Here is a 19,076-nt window from a genome sequence, read left to right on the forward strand (position 1 = left end):
TCTATTAGCAATTAGTCCCAATTTCTCCTTCTCCTCATCCCCCGTTAACCACTCTTCTACTTTCTGTCTTTATAGATTTGCCTGTTCTGGCCACATGCAATACTAGTATGTGGCCTTTTGTATCCACCTTCTTTCACTTACAGCATATTCAAATTTATCATATCATAGTCATTATTCAAATATATGTTAGTTGACAACAATAAGACCACTTGCTCAGAGTGGTAATAGCTATGTGGAATAATTAGAAGACTCAAGTTCTAGTGGCGATTTCTTCCCACTTTAACTTTCAAGGACTTTAGTCTCCTCTGTTGTACAATATGGTTATCAGGTGAGAGGATATCAAAGTTCTCTTTTTTTAAATTCCTGCTACTCCAGACATCTCAAAGACACAGAGAGACATACTATTACTCCTGTCTTTGGGGGAAAAGAATAATAGCTGCAAAAACAATAAACTAGATTTGAAAACTTTAGTTTCTAACTCAATCTGGAGACAGGACATTTCAGATAGCTGCTGTCAATAACACTTTGAGGTGATTATAAACTCACTGAGTTAACATGGTGTCATAACCAGGAGAGAAATACAACAAAAGACAGGCTGAGCAGGTTTTATCAGTGTGTGTTTTCCTCCATTTCCGAAAAGAGATGATGTAATCAGTGATTTCCTCTATGACATCTTCCCTGATAAAAAGATACACACACACACACACACACACATACACACACACACATACACACACACACAGACACACACACACATCAATTAGAAATTTGCATATATGAGCTATTCAGAGTTGGAACTCATGATTCAGTATTTGTTGAATGAACAGTGGATGAGTGGTTGGGTGGCTGGGTGAATGGATGGAAGCCATATAACTAAAGGCTGATCTAAAAGTAAGAATAAAAAAGACGCCTAATCAGTTTGGCTCAGTGGATGGAGCATCGGCCTCTGTACTGAAGGGTCCTGGGTTTGATTTCAGTCAAGGGTACATACCTTGGTTGAAGGCTCAATCCCCAGTCCTGGTTGGGGTGCATGTGGATGGCAACTAATCAATGTGTCTCTCTCACATCAATGTTTCTCTGTCTGTCTCTCCCTCTCCCTCTCCCTTCCACTTTCTCTTAAAAAAAAATCAATGAAAAAAATATCGTCTGGTGAGGATTAATAACAACAACAACAAAAAAAAAAAACATGCTGAATTTTCTGCTCCATCCCTTCTTACAGTGGATAGAATATAAAATCTTGAAAACTAAAGGAACAGTGGTTCAGAAATATTTATTTTATTGATTTTGATACAATAATAGATACAGTACATTTAATATGCTGCTTTTTTGCAGAAATTCATCAGCACCAGTTCATGGTTTAAATTATACAGAACTGTTCTGTTAACAAAAATAGGTAATTGTTACTTGGGACTAATTGAAAATTAACAAAAGCAGAAACGTAAATAAATGTCACCAGGTTCATTTTTATCACTCCTTGCAGGGAGATAAAATAATGCTTTACAAGTTTATGTTGAGCAAATATATGCTGTACACATGTCTCTCTCTCTCTCTTTTTTTTTTTTTTTTTTTTTTTGTTAAAAACCAAATATCACAATATTCTGAAAAGCTACACACGATTGTGTTGGGTTGAGGCCCTTGGATCAAGTGGGTCTTTTCCTGAGTTAGTCTTCAATGTGGGGAGAAGAGCGTGGTGGCTCCAGGTCCTTCTTTCTGGTGCTTTATCTACCCTCAGTCTCCTCCTCTTCTTCCTCAACCTTCCTCTCTTCTTTTCCCTTCACTCTCCTACAATCTCCCATTCCCATTCCACCATTACTTCACTTCCTTCCTTCCTGCTCCACTCGGAACCGAATGGCGACAATGACCAATCAGGGTGGAGAGAACCATGACAATCATTCAATTCTTCCTGACTCAGAGTCAAACCCAATCTTGAGAAACAAGTGAAGATCATGACGAATATTGCCCAGCACCCACATTTGCCTGAATTTTTATATATCTCTTCTTACAATTTCTTGGATTTTACAACTTGATTAATGCTTTCATGATCAGGAATACTTTTAAACATCCTTGTGGTATTTCTAGTGGCTATAAAAATTCAAAACAGTCTCTTTTGTGCTAACATTGCAATTATATTTAAATAGCACTGTCACTGTGGTTATATTCATTGTATAATAAAATCCACCATGCCAAACAGGTTCTACGCGGTTGCCATGGTTCTGAATTTTCAGTTTTAAATAGTTAAGTAGCTCTAGAGTTCCAGTACGAAGGTGTGGCCCTTGAAATTCTCATTCTTTGAACTTTTTTTTTTCTTCTCTCCTAGGGTGTCTAAATCTTATCTCAGCCTCTCTTTGACAATATGTCTATTAACCAAAACCTTGATAAATGAGCAGAAATAAAACAAGTGTGTGCTGTTTTACATCGAAAAATTTGAATTTCTTCAGTCTTTTTTAGTTTTGCCCCAGAAATTATTATAATAAACCCTGCACTGAAGCACTGGTCTTCTGGGTAACCTCATTTTGATTCTGAAGTTACTCTGGTGCTCATGTAGCAAGTTACATTGGGCACAGCCATATTTTTTTAGTGCTTTGGGAAAGAGGAAAATGTTTAGTAAATGTTTCAGAAATAAACTTCTAATTTCCTGTCATTAAACCTTGATTTCAGAAGGGAGTTCTTATAAATCTGCAGCATGCTTCACCGCTACAGTAATGTTTCACTCAGATGACATAAATTAACAAGGTACCTTTATATCAGAGAATGGCATCATCGTGGCATTTCCACAGATATTATAGGTTTAAGGGCTCAAATTTGCATCAGACTCCTTTCTGAGAGTATAGGCTTTCAAGGGCTTTGTTTTCAATATTTTTGTTGTTGTTGTTGTTGTTGTTATTGTTGTTCATCAGCATAGTTCATTGGGACACGTCTGAGGAAGCAGTATTTTTCTTCCATATATTAAGCATCATTTATATATACTCTTTATTCCAAAATTTACTTGACAAATCCTGGTCAGTATTATAAACATAAATGAATATAGAGGCTCATGTTCCTTTAAATTTATCATGACTCTGTAAGGCTGGGGAACTACAATCAGTAGCCTTGGAATGGCAGAAGGCCAACATTCTTATTCCAAAAGGAGATCTGGCTCCTGAGTACTGATAGGTAGACTTCCTGGAGCACAGGTGGCCTCTGATTTCTTACCTGAACTAGAGCTTTGCAGATGAGCTGCCATCGGCAAGATTCTTCCGTCTAAAGCTTTCCCTTTTCACCACAGAGAACTCTCCTTCTGCTCCGCAGCCTCTTAGCTCGGGTTTCACATTGGAAAGGGCTCCAAAGGGACAAAGCAGGCAGTGGCAGTCCAACCCCGATGGAATGAACTAGGATTAGCTGCACTCAGCCCCAAGTGGAGAAAGCCCCTGCAGTATGGATTTCACAGCGGACTCATTTGAAGTACTGAGACCCCCAAACTCCAAAGACCATGACATTGGTGATAACTGAGATACTGCATGGGTTGGGGTGGTGATCTCTAGAGTAAGCCAATTTTGTTCCAAATAATACTTCAGACATTTATTTTGAAAAGTACTGAGATGCAAGAATTGTATTTCTTCCTATAAGAAATATTCATTTATCAGGCTTCCTGAAGGTATTCATTTATCCCCCCCCCCTTTTTTTTTTTTACAAAATAATATCCATCATACACTATGAGTAAAAAAAATGTTCCAAGTTAGTCATGACACCTTGTTTTCTATGGAGCAGTGTGCATGAATCTTGTAAATAAATAGGTGAGAAATCCCATTGGGTACCTGGAAGGCCAGTTGCATTCATAGTTTCCTGGAGCACACATAATTGTGAGCGTTGCCCTTCCTACAGTCCTTGGTTTGCCATTTTCCTTGTCTTTGAACCAAAACGCAGTTCTTGCCAGGCTTTGAATGCCGAGGGGGCCCCCTGCTCCAGTTGGTGAAGGTGACAGGCTCACCGCCAATCCACTCCCAGTGGCCAGCATGCACTTTGTTGTTCAAACCTAATGTGAACCAAAACAATGTGCCAAATGATTTTATTACATTTATACTTGGATATCATTTCAGTCTAAAATTCTAGGCTCAGTAGCCACATGTAAACATGGGCCTATGTTCTATGGGATTGGATCTGGGGATCCTACATGGCACAACTAAGTACACAAGGCTTTGGAGTTTGGCAGATCTGAATTTAAATCCTCACTCCAGCACGACCAGTTAGTTCAGTGATGGAGCATTGACCTATGAATCAGGAGGTCACAGTTCGATTCCCCATCAGGGCACATGCCTGGGTTGTGGGCTCAGTCCTTAGTGTGGGGCCTGCAGGAGGCAGCTGATTAATGATTCTCTTTCATCATTGATGTTGATGTTTCTAGCACTCTCTCCCTCTCCATTTCTCTCTGAAATCAATAAAAAAATATATAAACCTAGCTCCAGCATGTGTACATTGAGCATCTTTGGGAAGATTACTTAACCACTCTAAGTTTTCATTTTCCCATTTACAAATTGAAATAAAAATAATATATTTCCCTTATCCATATGGCTCAGTTGGTTGAGCATTGTCCTGTGGATTGAAAGGTTTCTGGTTCAATTCCCAGTCAGCTCAGATTGTGGGTTCAATTCCTGGTAGGCAATTGGGGGGTACTAATTGATGATGTTTCTCTCTCTCTCTCTTTCTCTCTCTCTCTCTTTCTCTAAAAATCAATAAAAACATATTTTTAAAAAATAGTATATCTAGTTTTGAGAGTGAAATAAGTATATCTAGTTTTAAGAGTGAAATAAGATCAAGCATGTTAAGCACATGACATATACGTGTTTACTAAATGGCAATTATTATTTATCTTATCCTAAAGGCAGAACTTCTATCACAGGAACTCAGATACACGCTTGTCTATTGTTCTTGTTCTTCATTATTTAAATGTCTCGGTTTTCCTATGTGAAAGTAGCTTACTCGGTATTATTTTTAGTCTGGAGCTTAAGACTTTTTCCATCTGTGACAATTCCAACAAAAAGCAGCTTTTCTCAACTTGCCTCTTTATTCCCACTGGTAATTTTTGGAAATTACACTTTAATGTTGCAAAGCTCTTGTAATTTCTTTTAAATAAGTATTCCTCCCCTTCACTTGCTTTTATAAGAGAAATAAAAAAGAAGAAAATGAGAAAAGGATCCCCTTCAATAGCATGATCTGAAACTCAAAACCACACATGATTGTGAAAACAATCTTAGGTACATAGCATACAATCTTCTCTCAACCGATTCTCAGTCAATATTTTGGGGTAGAATAAAATGAAGTGCTTGTAGTTAGGAATAACCTATCTTGTTCTATTGTTTCCTTGAGTTATTGACCAGGTCACACTATGCCTAGTACTTTGTGGGGATAGAGCCTTGAAACGAGCCGTGGGTGTAATGAAAACTCATCGTTCAGCCTTACCTTAATTCTCTCAGATAATTTCAGAATTTAGAGACTCACCGAGGGGTAAAGAGATCCTGAGAAGCCAAGAATGGTTTATTAGTGTCTCCTGAAACACACCACCTTTCAAGAGAGATAGTGAGAATACTGACTTTGAGGGGCCCTGAGAATTCTAGTTCTAAAGGGGTTTGAAAGGATTTTATTGTTGTTTAAAATGTAGGAAATATTAAAAATTCAGAAAACAAGGGATAGCATTAAATCAGCTATAATTCTCAACTGCAGGTTAAACATTTCTAATTTTCTGACATGTTTCTTTTAATATATATGTATATATTACATGTATATAAATATATATACATATCATGTATATAATTTCTTTATTTTAAATTATTTCATGCTTCATATGTTTATACACTCTGCCTTTTTACTAAGTATCTTGCCACAAATATTTTATGTATAATGTTCATCCAATATGTATTTATTGACTATTAATAAGCATGAGACATTTTGTCATGTCTTTAATATTTAGTGCTTTCACAAAGCACTAAATATTAAATATTCCTTCACACGACTATACTATAATTTATTTAATCATCCCCTATTTATAGCTCTACTTTTAGAAATATTACTTGTTGTTTTTTTTTTTAGAAATACTATTTGTTGAATTCACTTATCTATAAATAGACCCACATCCCTTATTATTCCTTTGAGATGTGCTCAAAAATGAAAGTTTTATGGAATTAAGATGATTTTTTTTTTTACTAAAATGATGAACTAAAATAGATCCAGAGACAGAGAAGCATCAAACAGACTGTCAAACTTTAGAGGGAAGGTGTGTGTTGGGGGATGGGGGGAAGGTTGTAAGAGATCAACCACTTGTATGCATGCATAAGAGCATAACCAATGGACACAGACACTAGGGTGGGGTAAGGGCATGGGCTGGGGGTGGGGGTGCCTGGGAGAGGTCAATTGGAGGGGAAAAAAGGAGATATATGTCATACTATATGCAATACCTTAAAAAATAAAGAATTAAAAAAAGAAGATGAGTTTTTAAAGATTATAAATCACAACCATTTGGCCCATGGAAGAGAGACATTTTCCTCGTGTTTTGTCTCCCTGCTCAGTGCAGCGCAGATACTTGCCTATCCAGAAGGGCTTTCTTCCACTGAAGTCCCAGAGCCATCGCATGTGCTGCCTGGACAGGACACTTACAAGGCTGCCCAGGTGACTACAAGCAAATGAATGAAAATGAGAGCATCAGTGACAAGGAGTTCAACATTTCTGTTGATATGATTTGCATAGCAGAAATCAAACCCAGGTTAAATAGAAAAATATACATATGCAAAAAAAAAACTTTCCAAGATTTTAATACTATACCTTTATAATTTAGTGAGCGTCTCCTGGGTGTGATAAATAGCCAGCAAGAAAGTGACATTTTATTATAATATCTGGTTTTTAAACCACAAATTCAGTAGGTCTTTCTATTGTGTTTTAGAAAATCAGCCTACTTATAAAGATTAATTATTCAATGCCAAAACATTAATCCTTTCATAGGAAATTTAGCTCCTAATGGCACAAATTTGGCAATTTATCCAGTTAATGTGACTAGTAAGGTAACCCAGACAATTCAAATAAAATGACTTTGAGACCTACATTTTGAGCTTGGTGTGTTTAGTTAAATATCCCAATGATTGTGGTCCTTTCATCATACCCAGTGAAATGAGCAGGTCTCACTGTCAAACTTTTTTATGTTGTGTAGAAGTTAAAGCACCTGTCCTTAAATATAAATATAAATAAATAAATAAATATATATATATATATATATATATATACACACACACACACATATACATACATATACATACATACACACACACACACACACACACACACACACACACACACTTTCCTCCAATATGTAATTTTTTAAATAAGTTTAAGGAATATGGCATAATGACTTGAATTACATATATTATGAAATGATTACCACAACATGTTAACATCACCATTTCCTATAGATACCAGAAGAAAAAGGTTTTTTCCTTGAGATGAGAACTCTTAATAACTTTTGATTTATACCATACAGCGGTGTTAACTACAGCCATCATGTTGTGCATTACATTCCCAAGTACTTTTTATCTTATAAATGGAAGTTTGTACATTTTTACTATTTTTATCCAATTCCCCTGCCCCACATTCCCCAAATCTGATCTCTTTCTATGATTTTTGTTTGTGTTGTTTTGAGTCCACATTTAAGTAAGATCATACAATACTTGTCTTTCTCTGTCTCACTTAATGCCCTCAAGATTCATCCATGTAAAACAAATGGCAAGATGGCTGAACACTATTTCAATATGTGTGTGTGTGTGTGTGTGTATGTGTGTGTGTGTGTGTGTCTGTTTGTAACAACTTCTTTATCCATTCATCTAGTCATAAACACTTAGGTTGTTTTCATGTCTTGGCTATTACAAACATTGCTGCTATGAGCATGAGGGCATGAGGGTACAGATATCTCTTCAATATAGTGTTTTCATCTCAATCAGATATAATCCCAGAAGTAGCATTGCTTGATCATATGGTAGTTCTATTTTTAATTTTTTGAGGAACCTCCATACTGTTTTCCACAGTGGCTGCACTAATTTACAATTCTACCAAGTGAACAAAGCTTCCTTTTCTCCATATCCTCGTCAGAACTTATCTTTTTGATGACAGACATTCTCACTGGCATGAGAATTCTTTGTGAATTATTTTTGCAGCTAGCTGAATTATTCCTAAGCAATATTTGATTGTGTCTAATTCCCCAGCACATTAAGAGCTCTTTTAAAATGCTTCAAGTAAAAAGCTAATAGGTAATTTTTTTTAACAGAAAGTTTCCAACAAGAAACAAAGTAACCATGATCTTCTTGTCTGGTCAATATCATCTGATATATTAAAAAGTAAAAAACAAGTGTGGCATTAGAAAATAGTTGAATTGAATTTTACTCAATTTGCCTATATCTTTCCAAACCACAGATCCATTTCTTTGCTTTTCCAGATCACAGACATTGAACACAATAAGTTATTTCTTAATGTGTTTCCCTCCACCAATGCCAGCCCTTTACTGTTCTAAGATGCAGGGGTGCTTCTAGGCCTTCTGAGATAGGTGAGGCTCTTTAATCCTTCTCTGAATGGCCTCAGGCCACTGGATTGGGGTTTTGTGACTTGTCTCTATTTTCATTATTCACTGACAGTGCCTTTCTGATGGTTCAGCTAATATGAGAGCACACCTTTTCCCAGACCCCTCACATCCAATATGGCAATTCTAACGTGATGAGAGTTAGGACACAGAACACTAAATGTGTGTCAAATATAGGCTGAAGGAAGGCTTGAGGGACTTCCTCAGTCTACATGGTATATTGGACAGAGTATGGGAGACCTGGCTTCCACTTTCTGCTCTGCCCCTAACTCCCTTACAGATGTAACTTCAGCCTCATCTTCATCATCAGGAAGCAACAAGTTTTATTTAGCACCTCCTCCTGCTGTAAGATTCTTGAAATTATCTTTAAAAGAGACTATAAATCCATCTTAGCTGGTCAAGTGCAAGTTTGATTCCCTTTTTGACTCTAAGAAGCAAGAAGTCCTAAAGGATCAAGATGAGAAAATAGCTGTGTTTAGGATAGGTAAAATGTGAGACCATAGTTAGTCATAAAAAAATAGTTAGGCATTTGTAGATTGATTATTTTATAAAAAAAATAATTCCTTTGATGCATATATACATAAAGTATGGTGAATATTAGATAATAACTGTGCATACAGAGAGAAATAAAAATAAATTAAAGAGATCTACATGCAAATAAACCTTTCGACAACTTTGAAATTTTAAATCATTCAAAGTGTAGTATTTAAAACAGAAACCTTAACTTTTCTAGTAACAGAAACACACATCTACTTTTTTTTGATACTTTTTGATTAAGCATAGACTATTTCAGAAGTAACTCTTTAAGACTATGTCAGCAGGGGTTCCAGACACTCCTGTGGAAAAACAAAATGGGTTGAAAACTAATGATCTATAATAATGGAATTATCAAATGTACAATGACTACCTAAGGAAATGAGCAGATGAGATTACAATATGTAAATTCAAGAAATACCCAATTTAGCCGTCTGGCTCCTCTGGGATAGAAAAATAATAAAACTCCAATGGGGAGGAAAGGAGGTTGGAGATAAAGATTGACCGGAGCTAGTGATCGGATTAGGCACAAGGGATAAAGTAAAATTTGCTGTTCATCTTGAAGCACGGGTGCTGCAAATGACCGGCTGTAAAAGCAAGTAGCAAGGCAGCCCAAGGAAACATAGCCTAAAATTGAATAATGGTCCCTGTGACCAACTCAAACACATGCTAGGTGCTTATTAATTCTAATTAGCAAAATTAAAACCATCTCATAAACATATTTTATTTATTTTTTTTTAATATATTTTATTGATTTTTTTCACAGAGAGGAATGGAGAAGGATAGATAGCTAAAAACATCGATGAGAGAGAATCATCATCGACCAGCTGCCTCCTGCACATCCCCTACAGGGGATGTGCCTGCAACTAATATACATGCCCTTGACCGGAATCGAACCTGGGACCTTTCAGTCTACAGACCGACGCTCTATCCACTGAACCAAACCAGTCTTGGCTCATAAACATATTTTATAAGAAAGAAAACATGAGGTTATAAAATGTTGAAATTATAATTGTACATTGCAGAAAGAATTGATAATTCCCAAAGAAATACCATTTTTCAAGCGATATAGGTAGGAGGAAAAAAAAAAAATGAAGGAAAGGAACCTGAAAGGGAATGGGGGAAGGAAAGCAGGGAGGCCCACAGAGAATGAAAACATGTTGAATGGTAAGGGAGAAATTGGAGTTCAGGGGAAAATTGTACCTAAGAGGTGTCCTTGCTTCTCAAAAATGTTCCTCTTGGAATGACTAATCCAAAGGGATATGGAGATCTTTCATTTTTCTTTTAGTTTGTTTTTTATCTGCAGCTAGACACTTTCTAAAATGCCTTTAACTAGTATTAACTATTCTTGGGATAATCATTCTTGTCCTTCTGAAATAAAATGAATATTAAAATACCATACCAATAAAGTCAGATCAAACATTCATACCCATTATTTCAATTAAAATTTTTAAATCAGAAGTTTTTTTATGATATTTTAAAAATCGTATACCATATATATTGTCTTTGCCTCTCTTACACATCTTGGAAAACTATAGGAAATGGTATTTGATAGATGTTTTAATTTCTAAACCAATATGGTGGATAGATAATGTGTAATTCAAAAACAAATTTTACATTACTGATAGATAAATCATCATTTTATAAAAATATCATAAAAAACTCTACTTGCCCCTAAAAACTTACTCCTGTTCTGAAAGCTTCTGAATTTTACATCTAAAAATAAGTTATAGTCCTACAGCTGAAAACAATTCTGAGACCAGAGTTTATTAAAATAATCTAAAAAACATGGACAAATTAGTTCTGACCCTGCTTATTTTGTGTTTGATTTGTTAGATCTGATCACTAATCTCATGGAATTAATAGGAAAGATAGGAATTTTACATCATTGAATAGATTTTATTGCAGAACTATTTATATTGTTTTTAAATGCCATTTATATTTTTATATATGCAATATACAAATATTGCTTGTAAACTCTGTGGTTACATTTAGGTCCAGAGAACTTTTTAATTCAACCTATAGTAAGACATCAACTCAATGAAAGATGAATTTTGTCATTTAAATTCAGTGACTTTTATATTCTTTTTTTTAATATATTGTTTTTATTAAATTATTATTTTTGTACATATACCAATGCCCCCCCTCCCATATAAGGAACATTCTGGGAAGAGTTATGTAGAGGAAATTATCAGGATTGTATGACAACTTCACTGATGTAAAATGCAGGGTGTAAGGACTTGCCACATGAAGAGTTATGGTGTCTATATTTCTGAAGCTCATAGATGAATGAGGAATAATTTAGTTATTGGGTTGTAGGTCAAAACTGGGGAATAATATTTAAAAGTGTGATCTGGTCTACAGTAAGTGTCCAAATAAATAATTATTGAATGAATGAACCTATAAACTCAGAACTTGATTGTATCTTTCTTAGGTTTGCTCCAAGAGGTTATTTTGATTTTAATCCAAAGAAAACTTAGTACTCATAGTTTAATAGTAATAAAAAAAAAAACCCTAATATGTCTTTGCTGTGATACAAAATGATTAACATATAATTTTAAAAACCTGCTTTAAATTAGCCCAATACAAAGTTAAGATTAAAATAAGTGTCCTTGTCACTACACCTGAGATAAGATATCTCCCTATACTTATGAAACTATTTTTGAATATAACAAATTTATCTCTTCTCTTCTCCCCCCCACCTCTCCATTTATTTGCTTCTAAAACCACAAGCAAGTTATTTTTCTTCCCTGAATCTCTGTTTTATCTGTAACATGTAAACCATAATACCTGCTTTTCTGACTGAAGTGATTGGAAGGTCAAATAAACTCCTTTATGTGATTCTGTAAACTATAAAATGTAATCTAAAAGTAAGGTGTTATTGGCAGAGTAGAACAAGGTCAGTGTAAAATGGTTGTGGTGCGCCGAAACCGGTTTGGCTCAGTGGTAGAGCGTCGGTCTGCAGACTGAAAGGTCCCAGGTTTGATTCTGGTCAGGGGCATGTACGTTGGTTGCGGGCACATCCCCGGTAGGGGGTGTGCAAGAGGCAGCTGGTCGGTGTTTCTATCTCTCTCCCTTCCTCTCTGTAAAAAATCAATAAAAATATATTTTAAAAAAGGGGGGGTGGTCGTGGTGCGATGGTGCTTCAAAACAAGTTATAGCTGAAATCGTAGAGCAAATGCATGAGGAAGTAGAAAGGCTTTTACATTAATTTGGGCTTTTATTACTGGGTTGAGTGAATTGTATAATAGGTATATGAAGAGCCCCTTTATAACTAGTCTTACTCATCATTAAAATCTATAATATAATTAGATGGATCAATAAAATAAAATAAACAGAAGTATTGGAAGACAAATGTAGGGTTGTTAACCTGAAACTATCAGCAATATTACTATGTTGCCATAGAAATAACTTTTGACACCAAAAAGCTAGAAGATCGTAATCTCAGAATAAAGACTAGTCCTTCAAAGAAGAGACCGTTGGTGATCTTACACCAACATTGATGAATGCATGGAAAGGTAACACTCAATAGGTGTCTTTATTTTTCTCATAACATTAAGAATCAAGCAAAGCCTCATTAAGATCACCAGAGTTCCAGCCCAGCCAGTTTGGCTCAGTGGTTGAGCACTGACCTAGGAAGAGGTCAGGGCACTGTCATTTGAAAAACCGCTGGAAGATGAACAATGAGGCTATTTGCAAGCTTGAAGTTTGGGGGTTCTGTTGCTTTGCTCATTACATATTACCAATAAATCCCAGCAGAACCCGCGCTTCTGCATTTGCCCTCGTTTTTGTCAGTAGAGAAGCTATTCTCTTCCCCTCTATAGCACTGTAACCTCAACCTGGCTAATTCAGTAAGCTTTGATTACACATCCAAGCTCTGTCCTCAAGGAGTAAACAAGACTTATTCCACTATTTCTGAGACAAACATTAAATAAAAGTAGGACATCTAGACCCTGGACTACCAGAAAGATGAACAAATTTCTATTTCCTATAGAAATTAAGCCTGAAACATCACTGTAGGCAAACATGACAAAACTGAAGCTGTCTCACTGCAGGCTTCTCATAAGAGGACAGGTTTCTTTGGAAAAGATAATAATGCTGGGGCGGGGGGGGGGGGGGGGGCGGAAAGACGACAGTGGGAAGAGAGAAATGAAAGAAGCTGTAGGCATGAGTCTTCAGGAGCTGAGCAGGGCTGCTGAGGGCAGGGTATTGTAGACATCATTCATTCTTTTTTTTTTTAAATATATTTTATTGATTTTTTTACAAAGAGGAAGGGAGAGAGATAGAGAGCTAGAAACGTCGATGAGAGAGAAACATCGACCAGCTGCCTCTTGCACACCCCCTACTGAGGATATGCCCACAACCAAGGTACATGCCCTTGACCGGAATCAAACCCGGGACCCTTCAGTCCGCATGCCAATGCTCTATCCACTGAGTCAAACCGGTTTCGGCAACATCACTCATTCTAAGAGATGCCAGAGGCCACAGCCAACTCAACGACACATATCAACAAGGACATTTGGTTATTAATTATTCTTTAACATATAATATTATGGGAATATATGTACTTAAAGAATATTCATAGATTTTTTTTTAATTTTTTAACTTACTGAATACAACCAACATCAACAAAGACATGGAAGCCACTGACTAAACTCGATTTTGCCTTTACTTATACTTAGGACATGAAATACATCTGTGAAAAAGGGGTGGTTTCTTTGACCAGTTTTTAAGTATACCGTTAAAATATCCTATTAACTTTTTAAAAATCTAAATGTAATGCCCACACAATAAAATGCATACATTTTAAATTATTTAATTTGATTATTTTTGACAATGGTATATATATCCATGTTACAACCAAAACCAAAACATAGAATAGTTAGAGCCTCATCTATTTTCCTGTCACCCCACAGTTCCTGCCAGAGATAACTTTTTTTTTTTTTTTTTTTTTAATTTCCAACACCAACTAATAGATTAGTTGTTTTTCTCTTATTTGAATGTAAGCAGACAATATGTATTCTTTTTTGTTGGGTTGCTTCTTTCTCTACATAATGTTTTGGAGATTTATCCACATCATTGGAGGTTTCAGAAGTTCATTCCATTTCATTATTTATAAAATAACTAGAGGCCAGTGCATGAAATTCATGCACAGATGGGATCCCTAGGCCTGGCCAGCAATCAGGGCTAATCAGGTTCCAGGCCTCCCCACCTTCTCCTTCCCGCACCGCCTGCCCCCAATTCCCCATCCCAGCCTGGGGCCTGGCTCTGACCTGGTGATCAGGGCCTGCCAGCCAGGGGAAGAAAGAGGGGGAGGTTGGCCACCAGGCCCCAAGGAGGAAGCCAGCCCTTGGGCTTGTCCAGGGTTGGGGGTGGGGTGTGGAGGGACCAGGAGGTTGGCTGACAGGCCCCATCAGCAATTGGGGCCTTCGGCCTGGAGGCAGCTCCTGCATTAAGCATCTGCTCCCTGGTGGTAAGTGTGTGTCATAGTGACCAGTCCTTCCAGTTGCTCCATAGTAAAGGTTGCTTAGGCTTTTATGTATACAGATTTATCAAAAAGAAACTATAGTATTGCCTTTTGAAGGAGAAAATATAAAGAACTCCTATAAATCAATAACAAAAATAGACAAATGAGCCAAACTGTTATTATGAAAGAAACTGATATGAAATTGTTGTGAACTTTTTTATTCTAATATAAATTTTTATTCCTCTTAGGTAAATGTTAAGGAGTAGAATTGCTAGGTCAGAGGGTAGATGAATATAAGTTGTAAAAAACCTGCCACACAGTTCTACAAAGTGGTTGTGCTGTTTTATACATCCACCAACAATAATTAGAATTCCATTTGGTCTACAACATATGGTATGGTCTGTCTTTGTGATTTTAACTATTCTAGTTGGTGTGAAAAAGTGGTATTTTATTGTGATTTTAATGTGCATCTCTCCATGTCTAATGGTGGTGAGCACTTTTTCATGTACCTAATGATCAATTATATACCTTCTTTTGTGAAGTCTCCAAGTCATTAGTTATTTTCTTTAGCAGGCTGTCTTTTTGTAATTGATTTATAGGAGTTATTTGTATTTTCAAGATTCAAGATCATCATATAAATGAGTTGAGATTGGCTTTTCCCAAAGGTGGTTTGCCCTTTCATTTTTAACTAGTGTTTTTAGAAAGCATAACGTTTTAAATTTGATAGTGTGCAAGATGTGACTGATATCGACCAGGGACTTCTCTAGTCTCAATTTCAAGTCATAGGGTATATTAGTCTAACTGCATTGTTTTGGATAATATCCAGGTAAGCTAAAAAGGAGAGTCATGGATATTTATCATTTTGAAAGTCTTCCTGGATGAGGCAAATTTTGTTGTCGTTATTTGACCACAAGTCATCCTTCGTTGAGTGACCCTTTGTCCAACATGTCTGGCTTCATAATCATCAGTGTCTCTTACAAAGTCACAGGTCTGAAGCGACCAGACCTTTCATTGCTACATAGTTTCAAATCAATAAGCAGGAATTCTTATTTAATTAAAAAATGATAGAGCCTGCAATGCTGCTGACTCAGAAGAGATCCTTCTGACTTTCTCCAAGAGACTGAGACAGAGAGAGGCTAGACAATAGATATGTGGCAATGGTACTGTTTTACCAGGAAAAAGCTACATCAAAGGTCAGCCCCGAATCTATCCTGAACTACAGAACTCTCTCTGAGCTCCTAAAACAAAGCCAGGTGGTGATAAGTCAACACTTGAGTGAATGAAGCAACCAACCCTGCAATTCCATGAGAAAATAAAAAGACAACAGGAACAAAAACATCAATCAAATGTACAAGGTTTCTTACTGTTCCCTGCAAGCTCGGGCAGCTGCATTCCATGAGCCTCTGGGTGCTATGATCAGGGAGTGACAGTATCCGGAGTGAGGGTGCCACCCGGCTGGACAGGATGGGTCTCCCACCGCCTAGAAAACAGTGTCTGTGTTCACATCACAATGGTCTTCACAATCTAGAGTCTGTTCTCGGCAGAAAGCATCCTAGGAGTCCCTTGAATAGATTAGTTTTGTCACCAAAAAAGGTCAGCCCTAATCCCAATTCTAGACCTTCAGAAATGCAAGGGCTTCCTACAGAAAACATGACTAAAATTAACAATATTTCAATTTTATAGCTCTGATATTCTGATAGTTATATAAGTGCTTCTTCTTTTTTTTAATGTATTTTTATTGACTTTAGAGAGGAAATGAGATAGAAATATCATTGATGAGAGAGAATCACTTATTGGCTCCTTCCTGCACACACACCTCCACTGGAGATCCAGCCCGCATCCCAGGCATGTGCCATGACCAGGAATCAAACCGTGATCTCCTGGTTCATAGGTTGACTCTCAACCACTGAGTCACACCAGCCAGGCAACACGTGCTTCTTAAATTGTAGTGATATATCTAATGTATTTTCCTTTTCTCAAATTCTAAAATTGTATTGATATATCTAATGTATTTTGTGATTTAAATTCGTCTTTTTTAATTGCATCAATATAACTGGTATATTTTGTGATTTTTAAAATGCTACTTAGGCTAATTTTCCCCTCTTCTCCTTCTAAGTGCAATGAGAGCGGGCAGACGTATCATGAGTTGACAGATGATTCCCTCTTTGTTACTTATCAGAGGGCACACTGCATGTAGAGGTATTGGGCTGCTCAGCCTGAGTCCCACCTTGGTTTGGGGGCTCCAAGCTTTCCAGACGATCCCATTGCACTTGTACAGCTTTTGGAGGCTCTCTTCGAAATGGAAGAGCCCGTTCAATTCCAGCGTGCAGTTCTTTGGGAATGAGGGGAAATGGCTCTGTGGGAAAGAAAGGCCATTGAGATTTGACTTAATGTCTGCTGATCGCATACCCAGCCCCTTTAGGTCCTCATTGGTTGAGTAGCCTTTGTGTTGAGTAAACTATCCCCAAACTTGAAGGCTATTTTATGGCCCAGGAAACAGCTTGTTATAAGGTGAGTAAGGAGTAAAAAGATTCTCATACCTGTCTGGGGAAGTGTGAGTGGGTTGTGGATTCCCCTTTATCTGCTTGAGGTCCTTCTGCCGCTTTGATTGCCTTTTGTGGTCGACTAATCATGGGCACTTTGGTCTTCCTTCTGTGAACTGGGGAACTGTCATCCTCCAGTTGCAGGGAAACTATTCCATGATACTGAGGAAACCAATACACAACGATTCAGAAAAAAATAAGCATCACGGTAGCAAACAAAAACATTTATTGTAAAAATGAGCCATTCAAAAATTGGATAAAAACTAAACGGTGTTTTTTTCCTGACCACCCAAGCCTCCGGGACAAATACCAAACCAGGTGTTTAAGATAAATTAATGTAAAACATAAAAAATAGATTTACTATTTCGCATCCACAAACACAAGAAATTTAGCGATTCTCTCAGACTATGCTTACATTATAGATAATGTCTGTTCCATTTCTGTAAACAGAGGATGGACGGACCTAAGACCAACAGAGAATACAATATGAACAACATTGGCTTGAATAATAATTAGCAATCAGTTAAAACCTTTCCAGTCAGATCTTGTTAATGTCTGAAAATTTTTAAAACATCTTTCTCAAGATTTTCCATGTCCCAATCATTGGAATTTTAAAAATGGCTGAATCTAATTGTAGCTTATAAATGTTGATTCATATATTCATAGCCCCAATTAGGGAGAAAAGACATCCTTATCTTGTTGGGGTGCCTATAGTACACAACATCCAAGAAAACATGCACACACACTCTTTCAAATACACACACACACACACACACACACACACACATACACACATGAATGTGTGTCTGGTTAGACTGCTGTGCGAATAAGGTCAAAGCCATGGTTTCCACCCACACTCAAGCAGATTGCTTGATCTCATTCTGCTCCAGGGTCACTGGTCATTTCTTGATTACAAAAGAAACCAAAGCAGACATTATATGGGTGAGCCTGTATGTCTGTCACCTCAATTAGCATAATTAATGAAGTGGGACAGCATTAATGCCGTTTGTATACAGAAGGCACTGCATGATTGCGCAAGGAACCATGGTCTCCATTCACTACAAGAACCAAAATAGTTTCTTCGTGCTAAGCAATACTCGTGAACATCTTTTGACTTTTTAATATGTACCCCACACATCAAATCCCAGGAGGTCCCCAGCCTTACTGTTTTGCCATTCCCTCGGCTTCTAAGCCTCATTCCATAAACATGTGTAGAGTCAAAGCCCTGTGGGGCATCTCCCCTGGTGACTGCTGGCTGCTTGGAAGATGGAGGAGGTCTTCTTTCCAGATGAAAGGAACCAGACATGGTGGGGAAGGAAGACCCTGGGGATGGCGGGTGCCAAGAGCTCTTATTCCACGCGTGGTGCTTGCTTGGGTTGAAGGAATTTGGAGGATGGCACCGACCTGGAGGCGGGCAAGATGGCAGGTCAGTTCATTCATTTACAGAAATGAATGATCACATCCACCCAGCCCCTGCGGCAGCTTGTCAGGGCACTCAGATGGATGGTATTCCCACCAGATGTTGCCATTTTGCCATTTGCCAGAAAACCCTTTACTCCTCATCAGTTTCCATCCAGGAAAGCGGTGCCCTTTTGCACATCTACAGGGAGATTGCAAAGCCATAAAATTGATTTCACAAACCACAGATGAAAATCCTTGTTGTGGTTTTAGAATCCTACTTGTACACTAACGGTCTCACTGCCATTCCTATTACAGCTCTCCTCAATACCTCATGGTTAGCCACCGATCAAGCATCCTTCCATGAAGCATCACCCTTCCCCCAATCTCCCAGAGGAAGAAATCGAAGTTGTGTGAAGATAGCAGTGAAATCAAGGAACAATTACAAAAATGAGCATTCATCTGCTACAGAGCAAAGGTCCAGTGAGTCTTAATGGAGCTACTTCTACTGGAAACGTCGCCAAGTAGTATGAAAAGAATCTAA

General features: G+C 37.4%; 1 protein-coding gene across 4 annotated transcripts in view; it reads right to left on the reverse strand.

Moving 5' to 3' along the window:
* Positions 1-1,253: 1,253 nt before the first annotated feature.
* The window catches only part of FREM1 (FRAS1 related extracellular matrix 1), a 143,217-nt gene continuing 125,394 nt past the window's right edge, over positions 1,254-19,076 (reverse strand). For all 4 annotated transcript variants that reach the window (XM_045580249.1, XM_045580248.1, XM_036434094.2 and 1 more), the window contains 7 exons: positions 18,300-18,538; positions 17,550-17,597; positions 17,132-17,296; positions 16,819-16,947; positions 15,956-16,071; positions 6,558-6,643; positions 1,254-4,012 (listed from right to left, as the gene is read on the reverse strand). In XM_045580249.1, the coding sequence (XP_045436205.1) occupies positions 3,813-4,012; positions 6,558-6,643; positions 15,956-16,071; positions 16,819-16,947; positions 17,132-17,296; positions 17,550-17,597; positions 18,300-18,538 (983 nt within the window). In that variant the 3' untranslated portion in view covers positions 1,254-3,812. The remainder of the gene's footprint in view (positions 4,013-6,557; positions 6,644-15,955; positions 16,072-16,818; positions 16,948-17,131; positions 17,297-17,549; positions 17,598-18,299; positions 18,539-19,076) is intronic.

This window comes from Pipistrellus kuhlii, unplaced genomic scaffold (assembly GCF_014108245.1).
Source record: "Pipistrellus kuhlii isolate mPipKuh1 unplaced genomic scaffold, mPipKuh1.p scaffold_m20_p_12, whole genome shotgun sequence".
NCBI lineage: Eukaryota > Metazoa > Chordata > Mammalia > Chiroptera > Vespertilionidae > Pipistrellus > Pipistrellus kuhlii.